General features: G+C 49.4%; 1 protein-coding gene across 12 annotated transcripts in view; it reads right to left on the bottom strand.

Moving 5' to 3' along the window:
* Positions 1–13,816, bottom strand: part of SYNGAP1 (synaptic Ras GTPase activating protein 1) — a 496,744-nt gene that overhangs the window by 52,020 nt on the left and 430,908 nt on the right. For 9 of the 12 annotated variants that reach the window (XM_063938275.1, XM_063938282.1, XM_063938277.1 and 6 more), the window contains 4 exons: positions 3,614–4,204; positions 1,603–1,876; positions 840–1,013; positions 322–533 (listed from right to left, as the gene is read on the bottom strand). In XM_063938275.1, the coding sequence (XP_063794345.1) occupies positions 322–533; positions 840–1,013; positions 1,603–1,876; positions 3,614–4,204 (1,251 nt within the window). Of the gene's footprint in view, positions 1–311; positions 534–839; positions 1,014–1,602; positions 1,877–3,613; positions 4,205–13,816 lie in introns of all 12 variants that reach the window. The other 3 variants (XM_063938281.1, XM_063938276.1, XM_063938278.1) reach the window with 2 other exon arrangements.

Here is a 13,816-nt window from a genome sequence, read left to right as displayed (position 1 = left end):
TCTACAAAAAGATAGCTGCAATCTGATTGGCTGCTATGGGGCATCATATGTACTTGTCCTCTTGACAGGGCTTGACAGGTCTGCCCCCCTAAAGCCCTGAACATGGAGTAGGGGCTGGGGTAGGTTTGTCACGAGTCGGTGGCGGGATAAAAATAATTTTCTAGTTAAGTCCTCGCTGTATTTTAATATCAGTGTATTATATGTGGTCTTCTCTGGATATTGTTAGCATTACGTTAGAGGGAATCCCAGTTCCACAGGATTCCCTCTCCCGCCTCCCCCCAAACCCCAGAAGTAAATAATAGAGTATTTACCATTTCTAACCTGTTTATGATGCTCTTGATTTGTGTGTCCTTCTCCATCTGCTGCTGTCGCAGCCGCTTCTCGCTCATCTCCAGGCGGGACTGGTATTGCTGCAGCATCTTATTGGTTTGCTCTTCCTGGGTGAAGAGGCGGCGCTCGTATTCCTCCAGCTTTCGGTTAGACATCATGAGTCGCTCTTTCAGGGTGTAGATCTCCTCCTCGTACTCTTTCACCTAAAGGTGGTGGTAGGGGGGGGGCGAGGGTGACACGGGAAGAAGAAGAGAGCGGAGGAAAGATGGAGGGAAAGAGACAAAGAAATGAAGGACGCAGAGAAAAGGTAAGGAAAGACACTGAGAAAGGACAGAGGGGAGAACCAGAAGAACAATGTGATATAAGTCAACAGAGAGAGAGGAAGAGAAGGAAGACAGTCGTAAAAAAGTGGAGAAGAAGAAAGGATGGTGTCGGCGGCCAAGAGAGACCAATGTGTAATATGCTATAACATGGTAGACGAACGAGACCTACAGGAGTCATATTCTCACCCTCTCCAGACGACTCTCATCCATGGATTTGGAGTACTCCTTCAGTTTGTACTCCTCTCGTTCTATGTGTGAGCTCTCAATGTCAGCTGAGAGATGAGGCATGTTAGACACCCAGGCAACTGTGCGTTCCGAGGCTGGAGTGACCGGGTTAAGAGTAGCCTGCGCATGTGAGTGCTGCGGAGAGAGAGGTAACGTGTTACCCAGGCGATGACTAGCGGAACCAGCGCATAGGACAGGGTGAGGTTTGGCTCAGAGGCTGACAGTACCCAGGGGCGGATTGGCCATAGGGTTCATCAGGAAGATTCCTGGTAGGCCGACGTGTCTGTGGGGCCTGTTTTGTGTGTTGTCATGTGCCCCCCCCCCCCCCCATCCCCCTCACGACAGACAGCCCAATGCTTTCAGTACACTGCATTGCCCCCATTCATTTTGTTATTCTGATATTCCATCTCTGCAGTAAAGCAACTCTGCCATCCAGTGATACTGCCATGACTACACGGTGTGTTATACCACTTGTGCTGCCCATTTCGGGCCACTTCTACAAACGCTTACAGGGCCATTTTTAGTTCCCAATCCGCCCCTGGTCTCAGACACAACTGCAGCAAAAGTAGCAAGGAAGGCCGCAATTGTGCACAATCAGGCCCTATGAGGAGAGACCCGGCCCCTCAACAGACCCCACCCCCTCAACAGACCGCTCCCCCATTAGGGCTGCTCCCATAAATTTCGAGGGCTGGTTTTACATCCCAATCCGCCCCTGAGACTGTACCTGCTTGGTTATGCTGGGTTTAAGCCCTCCTGCTTCTTTCTCGACTGACTGCTGCCTTATTCTCGCCGCCCCATACATCGGTTCTGGACTTTGAAGGAGGTTACCGCTGCTTGGCCGGGGCTTATGGGCGGCCTGCACCGTCAGCTGTTGGGATTTCCCCCTGTGTAGGGGTGGAGGCTGCGCCTCCGGCCTCCGCTGCACTCCGGGCCCGATGGTGATTTGAGGAGGTGACAGCATGTGCTGGAGATTGTCTTGGAGGGAAAGCTGCCTCTTGCTGTATCATAAAGACAGAGAATGAGAGCGTTCAAAATCTCCATCTCAAGTGCAAAGACATGCGACATCTATAAATAAGACTCACAGCCAACAAGCTCCTCGTCCATACACTGCATTATTCATCACAACAGTACAGCAAAAACAAGCTCTCTCTGATTATGTATCATGGAGGGCAGTGAGAGGGAGGCTGTGCGAGTGGCACAGCTGGATTCTCACCCATTAGCTGAACGCTCAATACTCTCTTAGTGCTTACGGGAACCACTCTTACTGTAACGTGATGACACTATGGCAGGATACGCCGTCAAGTAGCATCACATAAATCTGCCTCTAACTCATTGTCCGCTCTACGTCCATTTATACGTCTCGTTATCATACTGTGCCTCTAGATGTGACGTTGCTTTGCACTTTAATTCCCACCGTCATCTCAGCATTAACGATTCCCATAACATAAAGGCAACCTGTGGTTCCATAGTCGTGGTGGAACTACAAGTGTCAAAATGCCAGATCCTGTTAAGGCATGCTGTAACTTGTAGTTATACAAGAGCTGTAGTGGCGCAGTTGGCCTGCCTTATTTCTGCCTGAATACTTTCATTATTGTTCACTATTTTAAAAGGAGACTATGGGGACTAGAATACCTTATACCTAGAGATGAGCGGGGTTGGATTTACCCGGATCTCAAAACGGCACTCGGATGTCAGGTGTTTTGGTTAGCCAATAAGAAGAATCCAGACGCCGTTAATTCTAGCTTTAAGAACAGAGTAAATCCGAACCCGCTCATCTCTACTTATAGCGCCCACACCCCAGCTAATAGAATGGAACCCATGTGTTTCAGGATCTAGGAGTATGACAGCGCTAATAAGAACAGTTTCCGGGTAAAACGCGTTAGTAATCCTGACCGTACACAAGGTAATTTGAATGGTTTTCTGTAGCCAATCAGATAACAAATGGCAGCCGTCCAATCAGCTCTGTCCACAACCGTACAATGAAGGCTGTGCAGCTTAACTCTTCTTCAGGACCTTATCCCACAAGAAGTTTCGCCTCCTTTCCCCAATCAAAGGCAACTTGTTTTCACCTCCAAGCACATATATGTACATGCACATTCAGTGTTCCTATTCTGAGCTGTGCCTGTGTAATGCGAAAAACTTCCTAACAGCCCTGTCGCCTATGTGCTGAGAACATGTAGGTCTGGGGGCTCTCAGCTCACAGTGCGGGTGAAAGCGGGGACCATTGTGTGTGTGTGGGGGGGGGGGGGGGGATTTTTCAAAGCTTATGCAGAGATAAAATGTCAACCAATCAGCGCATACCTGTCATGTCGCAGTCTGTATTTGAAAAATGACAGGTATGAGCTGATTGGTTGGCACTTAATCTCCGTCCACTTTATCTCTCTCCAAACTTTGATAAATCTCACCCTTTGTCACATTCACCCGCATTGTGGCTCCCAACCATTAGTCCACCCATCTGACTACTACAGGGAAGCAGCTGCACAATGAGGGTGTGTTACACAGGGCTGAACGAGACTATAGAGAATGAGGATGTTTTCGTACAGGAACAACACCCTCGTCTGTTGGGCATTAGGAAGTGTTGAACGTTGACACGACAGAAACATGGACTAACTATATATAAATATATAGTGATATATACATATATTATTATATATGTATATCAAGTTATATTTTACACCACCTCTCTACTCTCCCCACCTGGGCCCCAATCTTTTGCCCCCTAGTGGGGCCGGTACCTGAACTCTGACCCCTGCCGGCTGAAATCGTCGCTGTAGCTGTGACTGTGCAGCAAGTGCTTCCCGGAACTCAGGTCCTCGCTCTTGCTGTAGCCATGGAATGGGGCGAAGGCGTCAGATCCAGGGTCCGGCCGATGAGGCGCCGGGTGTGAGGGTGGTGCAGCGGGGCCGTCGGGGGCCATGTGGAAGAGCGGGTTCTGGAAGGACAAGGGAATGCGCAGCTGCTGAGCTGAGAGCCCGTCGGTGGTGACCCCCATTTGGCTGAGCCGCAGACCAGCCGCAATGCTAGACCCGCTGCCCTGGGAGAGCCGGCCCCCCGGGCGTAACCCCCCGGATATGGAGGCCTGGCTGGAGTTGAGCAAGTCTCCTACAGCTTGTAGATTGGACACACTGTTCATGCGGCTGTCCTGCAAGTCTAACATGGAGACACTTTTGTTCACGCTCAGCATCTTCTGGTCTGGTTCCGTGATGTCCGAGCTGCTGGTGCAATAGGCAGGCGAAGAGCGGGTGAGTGGGCGGCGTGACACAAAGAACATATCCTTGGAGGACTTGTCCTTGGTTGGTGAAGGTAGTCGGGTCATGTCAATGGAGCTGAAGGGAGAGAGAATTAAAGGGAGATGGAAATACAGAAAAACGGTAGCCTGCAAACAGGGAATTACACGTCGTTCTGCTCTTATGTACAAAACCTCATGAAAGAGATGCAAACAATAATACTTCTCTGTCTCTGCCTTGTAGAATGGCATGTGCAAATTTAGCCCCTAGTAACTGGATTTGCTCCTAACCCTAAACCATACTAGTCTACTATTTGGAAGTTCCTTCTGGGAGATCCCGGCTGGAAGGTCAAAGGGGCAAGTGATGTGGAATGTGATCATGTGATTTGCATCATGAAGGGCACGCCCATCACAGCACAATGACGCAGCCAGGACGGGGACTGGTCACGTCATCGAGGACGGGGACTGGTCACGTCATCGAGGCCCCGTCCTGCCCTCTTCACAAGGAAGAGAAGCGGGATCCGGAAGAGGGACCTTCCGTCCCGGGAGTTTGGGTGGACTCCGCACAATGCAGGAGTCTCCCGAACATTCCAAGTACAGTATGTTCTAACTCTGCCCACTACACCTAAATATCAGTACAAACATAATTTTATTGGGCTCCACAGGGAATGACATTGGGGTGTAGAGTAGGATCTTGATCCGAGGCACCAACAGGCTAAAAGCTTTGACTGTTCCCAGAATGCATAGCGCCGCCTCCGTGCACAGGAGCTCGGTTTTTGTTAACCAGTCCAATGCAGTAGCAGGTAAAAGAGACGACAACCGTTAGTAGCCACATACACCACACTCTCATGACAGGAGAAAGTGTCAGTGGCTAATGCCATACCAACCCAAAGAAGCTAAGTGCGTCAGGGTGGGCGCCCTGCGGAGCCCAGTGTACCTCGCAGAAAAAGATTTAACAACGGTAAGTTCTTACCATAAATCTCATTTTCTGCTGCGGGGTACACTGTGCTCCACAGGAAATGACATTGGGGATATCCTAAAGCAGTTCCTCATGGGAGGGGACACACTGTTGCGGGCACAAGAACCCGGCGTCCAAAGGAAGCATCCTGGGAGGCGGAAGTATCGAAGGCATAGAACCCTATGAATGTGTTCACTAAGGACCACGTAGCCGCCTTGCACAATTGTTCAAGGGTCGCACCACGGCGGGCCGCCCAAGAAGGTCCAACAGACCGAGTAGAATGGACCTTGATGGTAGCAGGAGCTGGAAGGCCAACCTGTACATAAGCATGTGCAATCACCATTCTAATCCATCAGGCCAGGGTCTGCTTGTGAGCAGGCCAGCCACGTTTGTGAAAACCAAACAGTACAAAGAGAGAATCAGACTTCTGAAAGGAGGCAGTTCTCTTCACATAGATACGGAGAGCCCATACCACATCCAAAGACTGCTCTTTGGAAGACAAGCCAGGAGAGGCAAAGGCCGGAACCACGATCTCTTGATTAAGGTGGAAAGAAGACACCACCTTAGGTAAGTACCCGGGACGTGTTCTAAGAACAGCCCATTCACGGTGAAAAATCGGATATGGGGACCTACAAGACAAGGCACCCAGATCCGACACCTGTCTAGCAGAGGCAATAGCCAGCAGAAACAATACCTTAAGAGAAAGCCACTTAAGGTCTGCAGATTCAAGAGGCTCAAAAGGAGACCCTTGCAACGCCTCCAGAACCACCGACAAGTCCCAAGGAGCCACAGGCGGGACATAAGGAGGTTGAATACGCAACACATCCTGAGTGAACGTATGAACATCAGGTAAAGTCGCAACTTTTCTCTGAAACCAAACCGACAAGGCAGAAATATGAACCTTGATGGAGGCCAGACGAAGGCCCAAGTCCAGGCCTTGTTGTAGAAAGGCCAAAAGTTTGGCCGTACTAAACTTGTAAGCGTCATGATTATTAGTGGCGCACCAAGCAAAGTAAGAATTCCAGACCCTATGATAAATATGAGCAGAAGTCGGTTTCCGGGCCTTCAACATGGTTTGAATGACCGCCTCAGAAAATCCTTTGGCCCTCAGGACGGAAGCTTCAAGAGCTACGCCGTCAAATACAACCGGGCTAAATCCTGATACACACAGGGGCCCTGAACGTGGAGATCCGGGCGCTGTGGAAGTAGAAGGGGACGCTCTATCGAGAGACCATGAAGGTCTGAGAACCAATGCCGTCTGGAGCGATCAGAAGTAGGATTCCTCCCTCTTGCTTGAACTTCCTTATTACTCTGGGCAGGAGTGACACCGGCGGGAACACGTATGGCAGCCGAAAGTTCCATGGAATTGCCAGTGCGTCCACGAACGCTGCTTGAGGATCCCTTGTCCTTGCTCCAACCATGTGATTGTGTCAAGACGCCATCAGGTCTACATCTGGGAGACCCCACTTGTCCACTAGGAGTTGAAATACTTCTGGATAGAGACTCCACTCTCCGGCGTGTACGTCCTGATGACTGAGGAAGTCTGCTTCCCAGTTTAGGACCCCCGGAATGAACACTGTCGATATGGCTGGCAGATGGCGTTCTGCCCACTGAAGAATTCTTGAAACTTCCCTCATTGCCATGCGGCTGCGAGTGCCGCCTTGATGATTTATGTATGCCACCGTGGTGGCGTTGTCCGATTGTACTTGAACAGGTCTGTACTGTATTAAATGCTGGGCCAAGTTCAGAGCATTGAACACCACCCGCAGTTCCAGAATGTTTATCGGGAGGAGAGACTTCTCCGTGGTCCACCGACCTTGAAGGGAGTGTTGCTCTAACACCGCGCCCCAACCTCTCAGACTGGCATCCGTCATCAGAAGGACCCAGTTGGAGATCCAGAAGGGACGACCCCTGCTCAATCGTTGGTACTGAAGCCACCAGCTCAGTGACAGTTGGACCTCCGGAGACAAGGAGATCATGTAAGACCTGATCCGGTGAGGCAGGCCATCCCACTTGGCAAGAATCAATTTCTGTAGAGGGCGGGAATGGAATTGAGCGTACTCCACCATGTCGAATGCCGACACCATGAGACCTAGCACTTGCGGACGAGATAGGAAGCACCGAATCCTGAAGTTTCAGGACCTTCTACTGAGACAAGAACAACTGCTGGTTGTGAGTGTCCAACAATGCCCCCCAGGTGCACCATTTCCTGAGCAGGGACCAGGGAAGATTTCTTCCAGTTGATGAGCCACCCGTGGGCTTGCAGAAACTGAAGCGTCAGATCCAGATGGCATAGGAGAATTTCTGGGGAATTCGCCAGGATCAACAAGTCGTCCAGATACGGCAGGATTCTGACCCCTTGACGGCGGACTACAGCTGTCATTACCGGCATGACCTTGGTGAAGACTTGCGGAGCCGTGGTCAAACCAAAAAGGTAACGCCCGAAATTGGTAATGGGGGTTGCCAACCGCAAACCTCAGGTACTGCTGATGCGACATTGCAATGGGAATATGCAGGTAAGCATCCTGTATGTCCAGGGAGACCATAATCCCCAAGTTCCAAGGCCAGAACAATAGAGCGAAAAGTTTCCATAAGAAACTTGGAGACCCTCACGAATTTGTTCAAGGACTTGAGATTGAGGATGGGCCGAGAGGACCCATTCGATTTCGGGACTAGGAATAGCGGTGAATAGTACCCCTTGCCTCACTGAGCCAGAGACACCTGTACTACCACTCTTGTGTCCAGGTGGGACTGTACCACCGAATGAAGAGTTTTTGCCTTCACCTGATCCGAAGGGACGTCTGTCAGGCAAAATCGATGAGGGGAACGATTCTTGAAGGATACGGCGTAACCTCGAGTGACGACTTCCTGTTCCCAGGCATTGGAAGTGGTCTTCAACCATTCCTGGACAAACCCTAGAAGTTGGCCCCCCACCCTGGGAGGCCCGCCCCGTCATGCAGCAGGCTTGTCAGTTTTGGAAGCAGGCTGACGGGCAGCCCAGGCTCATTTAGGTTTGGGCTTATTGGGTTTGGAAGTGCGAGCCTGTTTTGGGTACGCCTGACCCTTTGCTTTCCCAGAAGGACGAAAGGAGCGAAAGGAAGTATTCTTAGCCTTCGGTACCGAAGGAGCAGTACTAGGTAGACGTCAGCCACTATCTTATTTAAGTCTTCCCCAAATTGAATTTCTCCCTTAAAAGGGAGTACCTCCAGGGTTTTCTTAGAGTCCAGATCTACAGACCAGGACCGCAACCCCAGAATCCGGCGAGCCAAAATGGACGTAGTAGAAGCCTTGGCCGCCAGAATACCGGCATCAGAAGCCGCCTCCTTAATGTAATGAGAAGCTGTGACAATGGGGGTCATTCCGAGTTGTTCGCTCGCTAGCTGATTTTAGCAGCATTGCACACGCTAGGCCGCCGCCCTCTGGGAGTGTATCTTAGCATAGCAGAATTGCGAACGAAAGATTAGCAGAATTGCGAATAGAAAATTCTTAGCAGTTTCTGAGTAGCTCGAGACTTACTCCTACACTGCGATCAGCTCAGCCCATTTCGGTACTGGTTTGACGTCACAAACACGCCCTGCGTTCGGCCAGCCACTCCCCAGTTTCTCCAGACACTCCCGCGTTTTTCCCTGACACGCCTGCGTTTTTTAGCCAACGCCGGGAAAATGCTAAGTTGCCGCCCAGAAACGCCCCTTTCCTGTCAATCATTTACCGAACACCAGTGCGACTGAAAAGCGCCGCAGACGCTACAGCAAAACAGCTAAGTTTATAGTAAAATAACTAAACGCATGCGCTCTGCGTACCATGCGTAGTTAGCGACTAATCGCAGTATAACGAAAATCGGCAACGAGCGAACAACTCGGAATGACCCCAATATATACGACAGACATTGTCTAGCATGATCAGAAACGTTGGAAGGCAGCTCAGCTTCCAACTCCTGAGCCCACACTTTAATAGCCTCTGCAGCCCAAGTAGCTGCAATGGTGGGCCGATGTGCAGCACCTGCTAGGGTGTAAATCGCCTTTAAACAACCCTCCACACGCTTATCCGTCGGTTCTTTCAGAGACGTGACCGTAGTAACAGGCAGAGCTGAGGACACCACCAGCCTCGCCACTTGCGAATCCGCTGGCAAGGGGGTGTCTTCCAATTTTTACTTAGCTCTGCCGCGAGGGGATAGCGAGCCAGCATCTTCTTGTGAGGCGTGAATTTCTTTCCTGGATTTTCCCAGGATTCCTGACGTATATCAACCAAATGGTCAGAGTGAGGTAAAACTTGTTTAACCACTTTCTGACGTTTAAATCTGTCCGGTTTCTTAGGGACAGTATCAGGCTCTGGGTCATCATTAATTTGAAGAATGATCCCGATAGCCTCCAACAAGTCAGGAACATCCACCTGTGAAACAGATTCCCCATCAGAATTATCAGTATCAGTGTCTGTGGGGTCAATATATATGCCATCCTCATCAGACGAGGTGTCTGGGACATTGGTGGATTGTGAGGAAGTAATAGCCCGCTTAGAGGACCCCTTGGTCTTAAGCGGGCGAGATTTCTGTTTAGTCAGTGATTGGTTCAATTGCTGTAACTGAGTGGACAGTTGATCTGCCCATGGCGGCACAGGAGGTCCCATAGGGGCGTAAGTCTAGTTACCAGCGTATTCAATAACGTGGAAAAAGTAGCCCAAGGTGGGTCATTATGAACCTCCGTTGCTACGGTCCCACTGGGGGGGGTAGGGAACCCCCAGAACCTGAACCCTCTGCTGCTATGTTTTCCTCTAAAGTGTCTGCAGCGTCACCACCACGCACTGTGGGATCAGCCACAGCTCCATCGTCTCTTGTAGCTGACATGTCTGACAGCTCAATTCAAGGCAACCCAGTACAATATCAGCAGCACAATACCTGACAAGAACCCCTGTGTAGTACAGAGAGTTCCAGAGGTATATGGTGACTAAAAATCACAGAGAAAAATACACAATAAGTATATCTTGTAAAACGTGTCAAGGAAATTACCCAACTGCGCCTGCATGCATATAGAATGACATAAATGGGTGATTTGAATAAAGGGGAAATCACAGTACTGTATTTGTAAAATTAATTGACATTTATTCTTGTGAAAGATGAAGGAAAAAATATATATATAAATTGAAACGAAGGGAGATGCAAAAACAAAAAAACACCTTTTGATACAGGTAAAATATATGTCAGAATCTTTATGTGATAACAAGTCAGAAAAAATCTTCCTGCACCTGTACAATGTTGGAAAAACTTTGGAAAAAACTTAGTAAAAAGACTTGAAAAAATATATATATAGTAAAGTTCCAAATGTCTGGTGTGAATAGAGTGTGGCGTCCCACCTCTTTTCCACCTTGTTGTGGCTGGTTATGTGGTATACTACAGATAAGGTAGATTATCCGGAAAATAAGGGAATGTTCAATTTCCAAGTATAGCCCAGTGGTGATATTAATTTTGAATCCCAGTGAAGGCAAGTTCTTAATTTATAACTGCTGTGTCGCTGCGGGGTACCCCAACGTCGGTATAAGTGGGATAAGGTATTCAGGGATAAAGGTATAAAGAAACCCCGGACTCCCCGCTATTTCTCCCCGTTATAGTCAGCCGGAGGCGCCTGCACTCACAGGTGTCTGCCGACCGCTATTGACGGGGGGACGCGGTCATGTCACTGGGGGGAAGGTAACACTGACTTCGGGACCCACAAGGGGACTGTCAGTCGTGAACCTTCCCTCCTGCGGGGTCAGATACCTTTTTCTCCTGCGCTTGATCCCGTTCTCTTCTTTCTTCCTCCGGTCTGTTCTCTAGGTGTTCTGCTTGTAGGTCTGTTCCCTCTCAGCCGCGCGGCTCCGTTCTACCTTCACGGGATCACTGATCTGTGCGGTTATGTTCCGTCCGGATATTCTTCTCGGTCTTGCAGTATTTTGCAGGAGTATAGTCTATTATTAGGGTGGTGATGTGATGATATGCTTATTCTCCAACGCGTATCGACCCGTCTGGGTCTTCCTCAGGGAGTCCCTGAGGAAGACCCAGACGGGTCGATACGCGTTGGAGAATAATCGGAACATAACCGCACAGATCAGTGATCCCGTGAAGGTAGAACGGAGCCGCGCGGCTGAGAGGGAACAGACCTACAAGCAGAACACCTAGAGAACAGACCGGAGGAAGAAAGAAGAGAACGGGATCAAGCGCAGGAGAAAAAGGTATCTGACCCCGCAGGAGGGAAGGTTCACGACGGACAGTCCCCTTGTGGGTCCCGAAGTCAGTGTTACCTTCCCCCCAGTGACATGACCGCGTCCCCCCGTCAATAGCGGTCGGCAGACACCTGTGAGTGCAGGCGCCTCCGGCTGACTATAACGGGGAGAAATAGCGGGGAGTCCGGGGTTTCTTTATACCTTTATCCCTGAATACCTTATCCCACTTATACCGACGTTGGGGTACCCCGCAGCGACACAGCAGTTATAAATTAAGAACTTGCCTTCACTGGGATTCAAAATTAATATCACCACTGGGCTATACTTGGAAATTGAACATTCCCTTATTTTCCGGATAATCTACCTTATCTGTAGTATACCACATAACCAGCCACAACAAGGTGGAAAAGAGGTGGGACGCCACACTCTATTCACACCAGACATTTGGAACTTTACTATATATATATTTTTTCAAGTCTTTTTACTAAGTTTTTTCCAAAGTTTTTCCAACATTGTACAGGTGCAGGAAGATTTTTTCTGACTTGTTATCACATAAAGATTCTGACATATATTTTACCTGTATCAAAAGGTGTTTTTTTGTTTTTTTGTTTTTGCATCTCCCTTCGTTTCAATTTATATATATATTTTTTCCTTCATCTTTCACAAGAATAAATGTCAATTAATTTTACAAATACAGTACTGTGATTTCCCCTTTATTCAAATCACCCATTTATGTCATTCTATATGCATGCAGGCGCAGTTGGGTAATTTCCTTGACATATGCTAATCTTTGGAGGCATTTGGGTTTAGCCTCTCACTCGTACTGCTGCCACCCCCGTACTATCCATATAAGTGGAGCGTTGATCACATTTGCGAGAAATATCTTGTAAAACACCTATATTAAGTAATAATCCTGACGCACTTAGCCTCCTCAGGTTACAGAATATAGGGATAGCAATCTGAGTGAGATACACGAAATGGAGGTCATAGCAGCTGTATATGCACACACACAGAGTCACATTGTACAAGGCAGAAATTATGACATGCAATAAACCTGCACTGGACTAGCAATACAGAGTAATACTAAGTATAGCTATACACTCAATAGATATAACAATGCACTGTAAAGACTGGATGTATATCACAGGGTACTTGTACTAAATAACCCTGACTAAATGCACTTTTTCTTAACTTACACTGTCAACAAACATGTAGAATACTTAAGTGTCTTGTAAAATGCACAGCGCTGACAGGCAGGCGGCTTTACAGAGGAGGATTTGCCCAAACAGTCCCAGGTTCAGCTCAGCTTGTCCCAATGGCACCCAAACGCTGACAGGGAGTGAGGGAGAGAGAGAGATGCAGCTCCAGGGTGGGACCATTTACTCTAAATGGCGCCCTGGGGCTGGGGGAGGGGCTACAGGTCAAAGCCTTATCCCCTTGCTGGACTTCACCACCGGGTACTGTGGGCCTTAGCAAACAGATTTTTGAGAGAATCTGACGTGTGCCCTTGCCCTGGTGGTCTAGTGGGGTCCCTGTACTACCACAGTGTCCACGCCAGTGCGTGCGGCCCACCTCCCACCGCGGATCACGGTTTACAGCGGGTCTCGCCTGGGGAACCCTCTTACCTCCTCCCTGAATGCGGCCACGCAATCCTGGAGAGCTGCGGTGGGGTGTGTGCCTGACTGAAGAAAACCGGAGCCATCGCTGTAAGTACCCGGCAACCAGGGCTCGGGAGTATACAGAGCCGCTGGGGAAGGTGATGGAGCTGCAGCAGGAGATGTCTGACTGACATCTAACACTCACAGTGTCTCTGCTGCAGCCCTTGAAGTCTTCTTTTTCTTCACAAAAGCTTTTTCTGTAGGGCTGCTGGAGCAGACCCCCTGTTGTATGCCTGCTTACTGTATGGCACCAACTACAAAACGGAGCTCCTGTGCACGGAGGCGGGGTTATAGAGGAGGCGGCGCTATGCATTCTGGGAACAATCAAAGCTTTTAGCATGTTGGTGCCTCGGATCAAGATCCTACTCTACACCCCAATATCATTCCCTGTGGAGCCCAGTGTATCCCGCAGCAGAAAAATGGAAATAACTGTTGGGGTCATTCAGACCTGATCGCTCGCTAGCAGTTTTTTGCAGCGCTGCGAGCAGATAGTCGCCGCATATGGGCCCTCATTCCGAGTTGTTCGCTCGCTAGCCGCTTTTCGCAGCAGTACACACGCTAAGCCGCCGCCCTCTGGGAGTGTATCTTAGCTTAGCAGAATTGCGAACGAAGTATTCGCAATATTGTGAAAAGATTTTTCTGTGCAGTTTCTGAGTAGCTCGAGACTTACTCTTCCAGTGCGATCAGTTCAGTGCTTGTCGTTCCTGGTTTGACGTCACAAACACACCCAGCGTTCGCCCAGACACTCCCCCGTTTCTTCAGCCACGCCCGCGTTTTCCCAGAAACGGCAGCGTTTTTTCACACACTCCCATAAAACGGCCAGTTTCCACCCAGAAACACCCACTTCCTGTCAATCACACTCCGATCACCAGAACGAAGAAAAAACCTCGTAATGCCGTGAGTA

This window comes from Pseudophryne corroboree, chromosome 8 (assembly GCF_028390025.1).
Source record: "Pseudophryne corroboree isolate aPseCor3 chromosome 8, aPseCor3.hap2, whole genome shotgun sequence".
NCBI lineage: Eukaryota > Metazoa > Chordata > Amphibia > Anura > Myobatrachidae > Pseudophryne > Pseudophryne corroboree.
The sequence above is the reverse complement of the archived record's forward strand: the minus strand, read 5'-3'. Positions and strand labels throughout refer to the sequence as shown.